The sequence below is a fragment of the Cebus imitator genome, unplaced genomic scaffold (assembly GCF_001604975.1).
Source record: "Cebus imitator isolate Cc_AM_T3 unplaced genomic scaffold, Cebus_imitator-1.0 Scaffold90, whole genome shotgun sequence".
Lineage (NCBI taxonomy): Eukaryota > Metazoa > Chordata > Mammalia > Primates > Cebidae > Cebus > Cebus imitator.
The window spans coordinates 4857741-4870166 of record NW_016107405.1 but is presented as its reverse complement, the minus strand read 5'-3'; the positions used below and the strand labels follow the sequence as shown (position 1 = coordinate 4870166).

The window sequence follows — 12426 nt, the reverse complement described above, 5'->3', positions numbered from 1 at the left end:
TTGTTTTGAAAGGATTCAAGTTTATTGGACTTAAAGTTATTGTGGCTACACATACATAGCTAAATCAGACCTGATCAAGGGTTTTTATTTGTTAAATAATAAATGGGTTCAATTCATCATGGTCAGCTTTAAATTCTATAAGGGGCAGGGAACATGGAACGAATACACGTTTCTTTATAAAGTAGTTTTCACAAACAACAGTGAAATAAATAGTGAAATAAATAGTAAATAGTAAAATGGATCCACTGAATTTTTCACTCTTGTCCAATTCTAATGCATAGTTTCACTGTACTAACAAGTTTGTGGTTAAACAATAGAAGTTCATATTTCCAGATCTATAAACAAATAAGATGTTTATCTTCTACCATTGTTTGAATCTTCCATGGGATATGCAACTGTTATTTGTGACACCTAAAAAGTTTTTAATAAATATTTTATTACAAATGAATGACTAAAGCTAAGAGGCATTCTGTATGTCACCTTAATGCTAGTGAGGGAGAAGAAAGGAAATTCAGTCATTATTTTAATGATGTAAGCACAGCATTAATTAGATAAACTAATGATTTCTCAGATTTCTACTTTAAAAAGTCTCATACCAAAACCAAGGAGGGTTACTGTTATCCTTATTTGGTTAATGAAAAATTGTTATGCTTAGTTGTGGAGAACTGATGTCCTTTAAATTAATAGCAGTGGTAATCTAACTTTGTTTGTGGCTATGTGTGGGGATTGGTTTCAAAACCCTTTGCTTCATATGGTGACTCCCTAGAGTACAATCTCTCAGGAATATGATAAAAATCTAATAATACTCTTTAGAGGTGATGCATTGTAGCTGATTGAGAAGGCCAAGAAAAATCTTATTTAAGATGACCTTATTATTTGGTGATTTGGCTTGACATTTTTAGCCCCAAATTGCCTTTTATAATTAAAGAACACTGTGGTTTTAGTCTTCAAGAAATATTGGATGGGAAATCTAAAAGGAAGTGCTGTAATTCAATCTATCACCTGACCAATCAAGACCTTACTTGAGCAAGAGCACTTAGAACTTTCATTCTGAGTTGAGTGCACAAGTCCAACTACATTATGGTATTTTATATTAGAGAAAAACATTAACAAAACATAGGAAATCTTCGGAAATAACTCCAACCTTCCTAAGGTCTAAACTAAAACTACCACTTTAATGTGACCTATATGAAATAAGGATAGGTGGAGAAACACCAAACAATATTCACACTTTAGGACATAACATAAATATTCTAATGCTCTTTCTTGTTACTTGATAACATGCTAACAAAGGAACAAGAAGAATGGTAAGAAGAACAGGGGGCTGTAAGAAAGCATATGTCTGCTGCTTAGAAAGACAAGAATACTGCCTCAAGATCAGCAGCTTTTTCCAAGGATTTTATTAGAGCAAAAGGATCCATGTTCTATATGATGCATTATAAAGGGACTAGGGAAATGCTGTGATTTCCATTTACATTGACTGTCTGTAAAAACACTGCCTCAGGCCAGGTGCAGCGGCTCACAACTATAATCCCAGCTCTTTGGGAGGCTGAGGTGAGAAGATCATTTGAGGTCAGGTGTTCCAGAGGAGCCTGGCCAACTGGTGAAACCTTATCTTTACCAAAAAATACAAAAATTAGCCAGGCATGATGGCTCGTCCCTGTAGTCCCAGCTACTTGGGAGGCTGAGGTGGAGAATGGCTTGAACCTGGGAAGGGGAAGTTGCAGTGAGCTCAGATCATGCCATTGCACTCCAGCCTGGGTGACAGGGTGAGATACTGTCTCAAATAAACCCTCCAAACCAACCAAACATCCAACAAACAAACATAAAAAGATTAAAAAAAACTGTCTCAAATTAGTAATCTTCATTTTTGTCTGAACATAACATATGCATGTGTGTATGTATATGTATTTTTTCCACATGGTCAGCCCAAGGTTCTAGATAATTTCAGTTGTTGAATAAAAAATACTATTTGGCTACATTGCAAGGAAGATAACTAGCAAACATTAAAGGCAAAACTGAGATGTCCCAGTTGCCATGAAAGCCACGTTGTAGAGGCAGAGATGCAGAGCTTTGAGTAGAACCATTGCTCAATGGTTCTTGAACTTACCACTGTAAAGTTCCTTCTTGCTTCATGCAGATTTATGACCATCCTCGGGACACTAACTGAATTCAGGTTTTTCCCAATACCTGTTATTGTGCTCCCACCACTGGCAAATCGAAATAGAAAAATTGACAATATTGAGAGGTTCTTTCCACCAAGTACTATAAGACAGGGTTCAATTTAATCACATGCAGTGATTACAGGTTGGAGGCACAGCCAACATCAGATGGAAGTTCAAGGGTAACTGTTCTTTGGAAAAAACTTATTTAACTTGAAAAAAATTTTTTAAATTCATATTTCATAAGCTTAAGAAATGCATTTGTATTTTATTCACGGAATTACATAAAATAAGTATTTCACCTTTCTGAAAAAAATACAAAGAAAACCTGAACTTAACTATTGTTGCCAGACTGATAGAATTTACGGAAACAGGGCAGATTGAACTGAGTCCAATGAGATTCCAATTCAAAGAGAGTCTGGTATAAGGAAAAGCTGTGTGTAAAGCAGGCAGGACAAAAAAATACTCTAAAGAATGGAAGAAAAAATGCGATTTCACTTCTGGGCACTAAGGTTAGTATAGAATTGATATGTACATAATGTAAGTGCATGTATACTACAATGCCACATTAAACTATTTTGCTATAATCTGTTTAAATGTAGTAGAATAGATAAAATACTTCTTGGCATGAACCAGCATTGATAAGTCAAATTGTACTCAGAACCCGAATGTAGTTTTCTCTCCCGTATTGGAAAGGCAGCCTTCAAAAGCAACACAACAGCATCAAAGCCAGAGATAAAACTGTAATTCCAGCCAGGTGCTGTGGTTCATGCCTGTAATCCTAGTACTTTGGGAGGCTGAGGCGGGTAGATCATGAGGTCAAGAGATTGAGACCATCCTGGCCAACATGGTGAAACCCCACCTCTACTAAAAATACAAAAATTAGTTGTGTGTGGTGGTGCGCGCCTGTAGCCCCAGCCACTCCGGAGGCTGAGGCAGGAGAATCACTTGAACCCGGGAGGCAGAGGTTGCAGTGAGCCAAGATCACATCACTATACTCTAGCCAGAGCAAGATTCCATCTCAAAAACAAAACAAAACAAAACAAAACAAAAACTGCAATTCCTCTTGACTATTCTACAGCAAAATTATCCTTGTATTTATTATTTTCTTTTTTTCTTTTTCTGAGATGGAGTCTCTCCCTGTTGCCCAGGTTGGAGTGCAGTGGCGCAGTCTTGGCTCACTGCGACCTCTGCCTCCTGGGTTCAATCGATTCTCCTGCCTCAGCCTCCTGAGTAGCTGGGATTACAGGCACACGCCACCATGCCCAGCTAATTTTTAGTATTTTTAGGAGAGACGGGGTTTCACCATGTTGACCAGGATGGTCTCGATCTCTTGACCTCGTGATCCACCCGCCTCGGCCTCCCAGAGTGCTGGGATTACAGGCACGTGCCACCATGCCCAGCTACTTTTTTGTATTTTTAGTAGAGACGGGGTTTCACCGCGTTGACCAGGATGGTCTCTATCTCTTGACCTCGTGATCCACCCGCCTCGGCCTCCCAGAGTGCTGGGATTACAGGCATGAGCCACCGCGCCCGGCCCTATTATTTTCTTTTAACCATCAGAAGCTTCTACTTACCTAATAAAAGATTTGGTTGGATGAATTTCATAGACAATAGGGTCTTCCTGGTAACTGAAGATGCTTGTCTCTCGGTTGGCTAAGTCAATTTTCAATTTAACAGGAAACTCAGTTGAAATGGTTTGGGCTGGGGTATAACATTCAAGGATACTGTTTGACACACTGAACCAAAAAAAATTAAGAAAATGAACCTTAGGTATTAGAGATACACATATTTCAGAAATATATCCATGAATCAAAAGGGAATAACTCAATGGCTCCTAAGTGGGAATTTCCCGAGTGGTCTAGATAAAAGCCTTTTCTAGTGTCAGCTGTTTAATCTGACTGGATCCCAAACTTAGCTTTGTTGTAGACAAGCTGTCCTTGACTGGAAAACATTTGGGATTTTAAGAAACCTTTAAAGCACTTTTGGTACTTGATTAAACTGAACTCTTCCAACTCTGAGAAGCAGAAACATAACTGCCTTCCAAACCCAATCTTCCCCACTTCTTCCCTCTCCAGAGTGACTCAGCCTAATTACAAATCTTGATGAAAATGTTTATTTTAAATTACTGTCAATTACCAGACTCTCACAGCCCATAGTAAAGCTTAGACCCTAAGCTGTAACAATAAAGACGGTGGATGGGAAAACAAAACTGAAAAGTAGGATTTCTGGAAAACAGGAGAAGGGAAGAAAAATCGGCAAAAGGAGTAGATGAATTTGGGAAGGGGGAAGTTTTGTCAGCAGGAGAGTAAACAAACATCTTGACTTTTTCTACACAAACACACACCCACACACACAAATCTGCTTAATTTTTTAGGTACAGATATTAATTCAATTTGATGGATGCAACAAAAAATAAATTTACAACACCTTTTTAAAGTACATGTTTTTCCACCAATTGAAATGTGTCTAGAATTCCCACTGTTTAGGTAATTTCCGGTTAAAGTAAGTAAAGTGCCACCAGACATAGGACCATATCTCGGGGAAATACTTGTTATTATAGGATCCTGGATGGGAGATAAAAACAAAACAAAGTAATTTATTCATCTTATAATTTTAAATAGATTAAGTAAAAATCAAATATGATGGGATAGGATCTTCCTTACCACAAAGGAAAATGTACTGTATTGCGTTGTCCCGTGGGCGTTTGAAATAATTATGGACATATTGAAATGCTCATTCATGGCAGGACCAACTGTGCATTTCAATCTGGAAAAAAAGAAAAAAAACCAAAAACCCAAAGTTTAATACCTGACAAATCCAAGGCATTTTCTGGTTAGGCTGTTTTATAGAAAGTGACATTAACTCTAAATGGTAAGCTGACTGCTTTGAATAGCAAGCAGAGTTTCAAGATAAGCATTAAGGCCAAAAGTTGTAAAATTCTATTTCTATACTATGATAAACTTTATTTTTAAATTTTTTAAATAAGAGACAGAATCTTTCTCTGTCACCCAGGCTGGAGGGCATTGGCATGGTCATAGCTCACTGCAGTCTTGAACTCCTGGGCTCATAGGATCCTCCGGCCTCAGGAGTGGAAACTAGAGGTGCATGCCATGGCTTCTGGTTAATTTAAAAAAATATTTTTTTGTAGAGATGGAGTCTCACTATGTTGCTCAGGCTGGTCTTGAATTCCTGGGCTCAGGTGATCCTCCTGCCTTGGCCTGCTAAAGTGCTGTGATTACAGGCATGAGCCATTGCACCCTGCTTATACTATACTTTACATTTACTGTATTTATACAGACAAACAGGAAATATTAAACCTTACCAATGCAGACCTCACCAATTGAATAGTGCATAATAATCTAAGTTGAGATAATACTAATATTTGGGGATAATGTTTGGTTTACTTAAGATAGATGGTATTTCAGTAGCATATGAAACAATGGGCTAACTACAAATAGGTCAATTTCTTCATTAAAGTATGTCAACAGGTACATTTCTGTGGTTATACTTGTCACATGTTTATTTAAATTACTTAAAGAATAATGAAATTGTGATGGGCATGCCATAGAATTATTTCTTAATGAATAATTATATAGTTCTGAAAAAATTTAAATCCAATTTGATTTATTAAATAACTTTTTAAAGGAGAGAATGAATTATGCTTTAGTTTTACAGGTCCTGATCTATAATGCAATGATTAAGAGTTTTATAGAAGTTGCAGCATATCACACTGCCACGTGTGTACCTATGCAACAATTTTGCATGTTCTTCACATGTACCCCAAAACCTAAAATGCAATAAAATAAATAAATGGGGGAAAAAAAGAGTTTTAGAGAATTTACAAGAAAGATTTCTAGAAAAAAATTTGTTTCATCATTCAGCTAACAAATGTTACCTCCATTAGTGTTTTGGTCTCAGTAAAATGGATAGATTTGGACCTTTGTGTAACCCTGAAATGAATTATATTAGATATAAAACAATCACCTGATAGAATAGGTTCAATCATAGATTATCATAAAACTTGAAATGTTTGGTTGTTGTTACTGTGTGATAATGAATAATTTCTGGATTCTCTGATGATTATGGAATTAAAAGCTTGTAGAAGGGTACATGTAGAATACAGTAGAAGAAGCACAGGTCTTGGATCCGAAGCTGATCAGAGCTGAGTCTGAAGGTTTGTTCAGCTCTTACTCTCTGGATTACCTCTGCTAAGCCACACTTCACCTCTCTGAACTTCAGGTAACTCCTTTGTGTTATAGGAATAATATTGCTGTCTCCTAGGATTGTGGGGGTGGTTAAGTGAGATACAGCTCATATATTGCAGGGCTAGTAAATATAAACTGAATATAAATTTTAACTTATCTAAAAAAGTCCTAAACATGTGATTCAGCTGCCTCATTACATTTTCTGGGGCTTAGAAAGTGAATTTAAAAGAGAAGATCCATGCTGAGCTCTTTACTGATTTCTGTAGAAAAAGCCTTTGGAGACTGTACATTTGAAGACTCTAAGGACAGAGTGATCCTAACTAGTGCTATTCTTGCAAATCTACTCAGACAGCATCTGAAGACTTGTCACATAAATGGTTGAGAAACTCCCAATGCTGGCTGCTTCTCTTCACCTAGGCCATGTCACCTTTCTCTCTCATCAAACCCAATGAATAAATAGGATTCCAAGAAAAAAAAAACAGAACAGACCCACAAGGCATGTGACAGGCCAAGACCCTTTTTAATTCAAGAGATGAGTGTTTTGAGCAATTTTAAAACAAATATTCATTCAAAACCAAAAACCTATCTTCCAAGCACACCCCAGCAAAGCATTTTAAGATCCTTACGTATTCATCGTGCTCTCACTTAAGGTCAAGGTGCAGCTCTCATTTCCAAGGAGAACTCTAGTTTTCTTTAAATCGAATTTATTATTCCTCCGAAATCCAAAGTCCCAGCCACATATGGTCAGCCTTGTCCCTCCTTCAAGGGGTGCACTAGTTGGGAAAACCTACAAGGACAACATAGAACTTTAAAAAAATCCATTATAATTTTTCATACGTGTGGAAACTGAACAAACAAAATGTGTATGCTTAAATAGTCTGAAATTCTTTCATTTTCCCACAGTTTAGTAAAAATTAAATGTTAACTAAATGAAAAAGGGTCACAAATTTGAGAGCATCTGGAACAAACAATTAAAACTACCTGACATGCTAATGAAACAAGTTGTTTTCAGGAGGTCCAGAGATGGGACAAAGAGCAGATGTAGCCTGGTAGGAATAAAGGGCCTTTTGAGTCCCTCTGTATTTTCTTTCTTTCATTCTCTCTCTCTTTCCTTCTTTCTTTCCTTCCTTCTCTTTCTTTCTTTCCCTTTCTCTATTTCCTTCCTTCCTTCCTTCCTTCCTTCCTTCCTTCCTTCCTTCCCTCCTCCCTTCCTTCCTTCCTTCCCTCTCTCCCTCCCTCCCTCCCTCCCTCTCTCTTTCTCTTTCTCTTTCTCTTTCCTTTCCTTTCCTTTCTTTCTTTTTTCCCTCCCTCCCTTCCTTCCCTCTCTCCCTTCCTCCCTTCCTTCCTTCCTTCCTTCCTTCCTTCCTTCCTTCCTTCCTTCCTTCCTTTCTTTTCTTTTTCTTCTTTCTTTCTTTCTTCTCTCTCTCTTTCTCTCTCTCTCTCTCTCTTTCTTTCGAGATAGAGTCTGGCTTTGTTGCTCAGGTTGGAGTGCAGTAGCGTGATCATGGCTCACTGCAGCCTCAACCTCCTGAGCTCAAGCAATCCTCCCACATTAACCTCCTGAGTAGCTGGGACCACAGGTGTGGGCCACCATGCTTGGCTAATTTTTTCTTTTTTTTTGTAGAGACAGGGTCTCACTATGTTGCCCAGGCTGGTCTCAAACTCCTGGGCTCAAGTGATCTTCCTGCCTTGGCCTCCCAAAGTGCTAGGATTACAAGCATGAGCCAGTTGGCATCTGGCACTTTCTGGGCCATTCTGAAGTGAATTCATCTTCTAGGGATCTTTCAGGCTGGACTAGAAACATGTTGGGCCCAGACTTTTACTTGCTCATAACTCTGTAACTCTTCATCAGCCTTCAGACTGAGCTCAGATCAAACTTCTTCATGTGCCCTATAAGCCAACGTCCAGCCATTATGCCTTGCTTTGTGCACTAGCTGTGTGCACTACATTCTGGTTGCTATGGTATTCCCCACCCAGAAACAAAAGTTGCACAGTAAAAATACCTTTTTTGGTATCCAATGTTTGCCAGTTGCATTCAACAGCTAGCATAATATAAAACACAGAGATGGTTTTGAATACATATCTGTCATTTGTTCATTCATTCTTTATTTATTGTATTTTTTAGAGATGGGAGTCTCACTCTTACCCAGTCTGGAGTGCAGTGGCACAATCCTAGCTCACTGCACACTAAAACTCCTGGGCTCAAGCAATCCTCCCGCCTCAGCCTCTCGAGTGGATATGGCTACATGTGCGTGCCACCTTTCTCAGCTAATTTTCAAATTTTCTGTAGAGACGGGTCTTGTTATGTTGCCCAGGTTTCATTCATTATTTATTAATAAAGCACCTCCTGTGTGCTAGGAACTAACAAACGAATAAGTGAATCTGCTTCTTTATACCTATTAATTCACATTTATTAATGACTGAAGATTTTTCCTTTTTCTTTAAATATGGTCACTATTTGATGTATAGCAGGCTGGTTAGTTGACACACTCAGCCTTTTAAAGTTTATGTAATATTTAATACATATGATATGTTGTTTCTGTTAGAAATAGATAAAAACAGAACCAGAGAGGGTCCAAAAACAGTATTGTAACAATTTTTCCTAGTTATCTTCATTGGCATTATTTTACATCTCATTTATAGGATTAAATTTTACCCCCAATGGGTGATGTTAAGTAAATAACAAGTTCATTTTATTGTTGCAGACTCACTTTTGGTGTGTTATCAATGGATTTATTGATAAAACTTGATCAGTCATGATTTAAGACAGCATGAGGTACCTATGAAGTGTGTAAGATAACTGCTCTCAGGCTAAAACTATTAAAACAAAACACATTTCCAAGTTAAAAATAAGCTTATTCTCAGCAGCCGTGTGACAATTGAGAAAGGAAATGCTCTTTTGGGGGCAGGGACATATTGTAAATTGTGCTATAAAGTACAATGGTGGGAAAACCAAGATAGAGGCAACTCAAGAATCAGTAAAGGTATTTGCTAAAGCTCAGTTTGTGAACGTCTAAAAGTCATTCTTTCACAATTAAGAAGAGCTTTTAGCTAAATTCAGATTTGCAAACATTTCCATACTTCCTAAGTAAATAATTGCAAACCAAAGTCTTAACTCACCCTCGTTATCAAACCCCTTTAAAGTTTTAGCTTAAAGCTTTTATGATAGCCATTTTACCCATAAAAATCCATTACACAGTTGGCCTTTCCTGAAAATTTACCTCATCCATGTCTAGTCAAATGAGAACTGCTAGAAAAAAATCTGTTTATTATTATTATGGTAGAAATCCAGTAGGAGAGAACGAGACATCCAGCCCTCCCAGGACTCTCTTCAGCCCAAGGCAGTCACACAGCTGCTGCGGGCTCTTCTAATGAGCCTTCCCCATTGAAAACAGCTGCCCAAGTCTGATGTTGGCCTGATCCCACTGCCTACATCCTGCTTTCTATGTAAAAACTGAAATCTGTCACTCTACGCACATCATCACCATCACTTTCTACAAAGGGACTGGATGATGATTTGAGAAAAGACTCCGAGAGCTGTGCAACTGGGTCAGTGGCAATAAGAAAAGATATTATAAGCCCTCTGCTAGGCTCTCCAGATCCGAAAGCCTGGCTCTGCTTAGCTTTTCTCTCTGGGCTGGGCATTTTCCCCTCAGCTTATGGGGTAACCTTTACCCTTCCAGGGAAAAAGGAAGGAAGCAGTTGTGAACTACACACCCTTGGATAGACCCAACAATGGCTGGCAAACTCCAAGTTATCCTGAAGGGCAGAGAAACTCTATGGGCAGGAAATGAGCGTCCGGCATAAAGCCACAGAGGCTGGATCTCCTACCTGCCTGGATAGGGGAGATACAGCCACAAACGTAGCCCTTGTCTTTTCACAGGTGAATCACATCACTGATGGGCCCATCCCAACAGTATTTTATATGATTATGTTTTCAAAACCCATTAGGATAAAACTTGAAAAAACTAAAAAACAAAACCAAAACAGAACAAAAAAAATTCCAAACGAGATCTCCTTTCCTCTTTAGGAAAAAAAGTCACAAATGTTTTTACTGGTGGCAGTATACCGCTTGCCTAGCCTCCTACCCTCATATAATACTGCTTTCTGAGTATTCTGATCATTTAATAAACAGTTTTATTGCCTCACTGGGGTTGAAATTTCAAGCCTACAAGATATGATAATTTTTATCCTAATATATTCACAATATATTGGAAAGTGCTCTTTCTTTTCTGAAGCATTTCTCATTGCTCTTTAAGTATGAGATCAGATACCATGTTTGATGGAAAATAATGGGCTTTCAATCCTGAAATCTCTCATATCTAGAACTGCAAAGAATTTCAGCCACTGAACATCATGTACTTTGAAAAGCAGGTTAACTTGCATATATTAGAAAGTGAAACTCTTTACATTAGCTGGACTTTGTGCCTGCAGAGTTTAGCACAGATAAGAAATAGATGAATAATCTGTTTTTTTTTTAAGTTATACTTTAAGTCCTGGGATACATGTGCAGAATATGCAGGTTTGTTACATAGGTATACATGTGCCGTGGTTGTCTGCTGCACCCATAAACCCGTCATCTACATTAGGTATTTCTCCTAATTATTTATTTTAAAGAAAAAAAAGAAAAAGAAAGAAAGAAAAAAAAAAAGAATGAAGAAGAGGAAGAAAGTGGAAGAGGAAGAGAGAGAACAGGAGTGTTGCTTTATTGCCCAGGCTAGAATGCAGTCTAAAAATGGGTATTGAAAACCTCTTTTATGCCAATAATTGTGCTTAATAATGGAGACAGGAAGAAATGAGGGAAGAAAATAACAAACAAGCAGCCAACCAGTATTTTATTTAAACCTGTGAAATGCTATGCAATTACTGAGGAATGATTTACTTCGAATTATGTAGTCACTTTTACAGAGTAGGTGAGATGTGGTACTGATAAGAGTGTATATTTTTTATTTTGTGTATTTGAAGTGGAGAGTTCTATAAATGTTTATTAAGTTTACTTGTTCTGGATCTGAGTTCAAGTCCTGGATATCCTTGTTAGTTTTCTGTCTCATTGATCTCATATTGATGTTAAAGTCCCCCAGTATTATTGTGTGGGAGTCTAAGTCTCTTTATAAGCCTTATGTATCTGGGTGCTCCTGTATTGGGTGCGTATATATTTAGGATTGTTAGCTCTTCTTGTTGCATTGATCCTTTTGCCATTATGCAATGTCCTTCTTTGCCTCTTTTGATCTTTGTTGCTTTAAAGTCTATTTTATCAGAGGCGAGAATTGCAACTCCTGCTTTTTATTTATTTATTTTTGCTCTCCATTTGGTTGGTAAATCTTTCTCCATCCCTTTGAGTCTTTGTGTATCCTTGCATCTGAGATGGGTCTGGATGCAGCATACCAATGGGTTTTGTCTGTGTCTTTTGATTGGGGGATTTAGTCGATTTAAATTTAGAATTAATAATAATATATGTGAGTTTAATACATTTGATGCTAGCTGGCTGTTTTGCCCATTAGTTGATGTAAATTCTTCATTATGTTGATGCTCTTTACTTTTTTGGTATATTTTTGGAAAGGCTGATACTGGTTGTTCCTTTCTATGTGTAGTGCTTCTTTCAGAAGCCCTTGTAAAGCAGGCCTGGTGGTGATGAAATCTCTGAGTACTTGTTTATTCACAAAGGATTTTATTTTTCCTTCGCTTGTGAAGCTTAGTTTGGCTGGATGTGAAATTCTGGGTTGAAAATTATTTTCTTTAAGGATGTTGAATATTGGCCCCCACTCTCTTCTGGCTTGTAGGGTTTCTGCTGAGAGATCTGCTGTGAGTCTGATAGGCTTCCCTTTGTGGGTAACCTGACCATTCTTTCTGGCTGCCCTTAGTATTTTCTCTTTCATTTCAACCCTGAAATGAATCTGGCGATTATGTGCCTTGGGGTTGCTCTTCCTGAGGAATATCTTTGTGGTGTTCTCTGTATTACCTGGAGTTGAATATTGTCCTGCCTTGCTAGGTTAGGAAAGATTTCCTGAATAATATCCTGAAGCGTATTTTCCAGCTTGTATTCATTCTCTTCGTCA

At 37.9% G+C, this 12426-nt stretch overlaps 1 protein-coding gene across 3 annotated transcripts in view; it reads right to left on the bottom strand.

Moving 5' to 3' along the window:
* MET (MET proto-oncogene, receptor tyrosine kinase) overlaps nt 1–12426 on the bottom strand; it is a 131129-nt gene that overhangs the window by 43855 nt on the left and 74848 nt on the right. For all 3 annotated transcript variants that reach the window (XM_017535059.2, XM_017535058.2, XM_037740804.1), the window contains 5 exons: nt 6997–7157; nt 4829–4931; nt 4593–4729; nt 3740–3901; nt 2111–2210 (listed from right to left, as the gene is read on the bottom strand). In XM_017535059.2, the coding sequence (XP_017390548.1) occupies nt 2111–2210; nt 3740–3901; nt 4593–4729; nt 4829–4931; nt 6997–7157 (663 nt within the window). The remainder of the gene's footprint in view (nt 1–2110; nt 2211–3739; nt 3902–4592; nt 4730–4828; nt 4932–6996; nt 7158–12426) is intronic.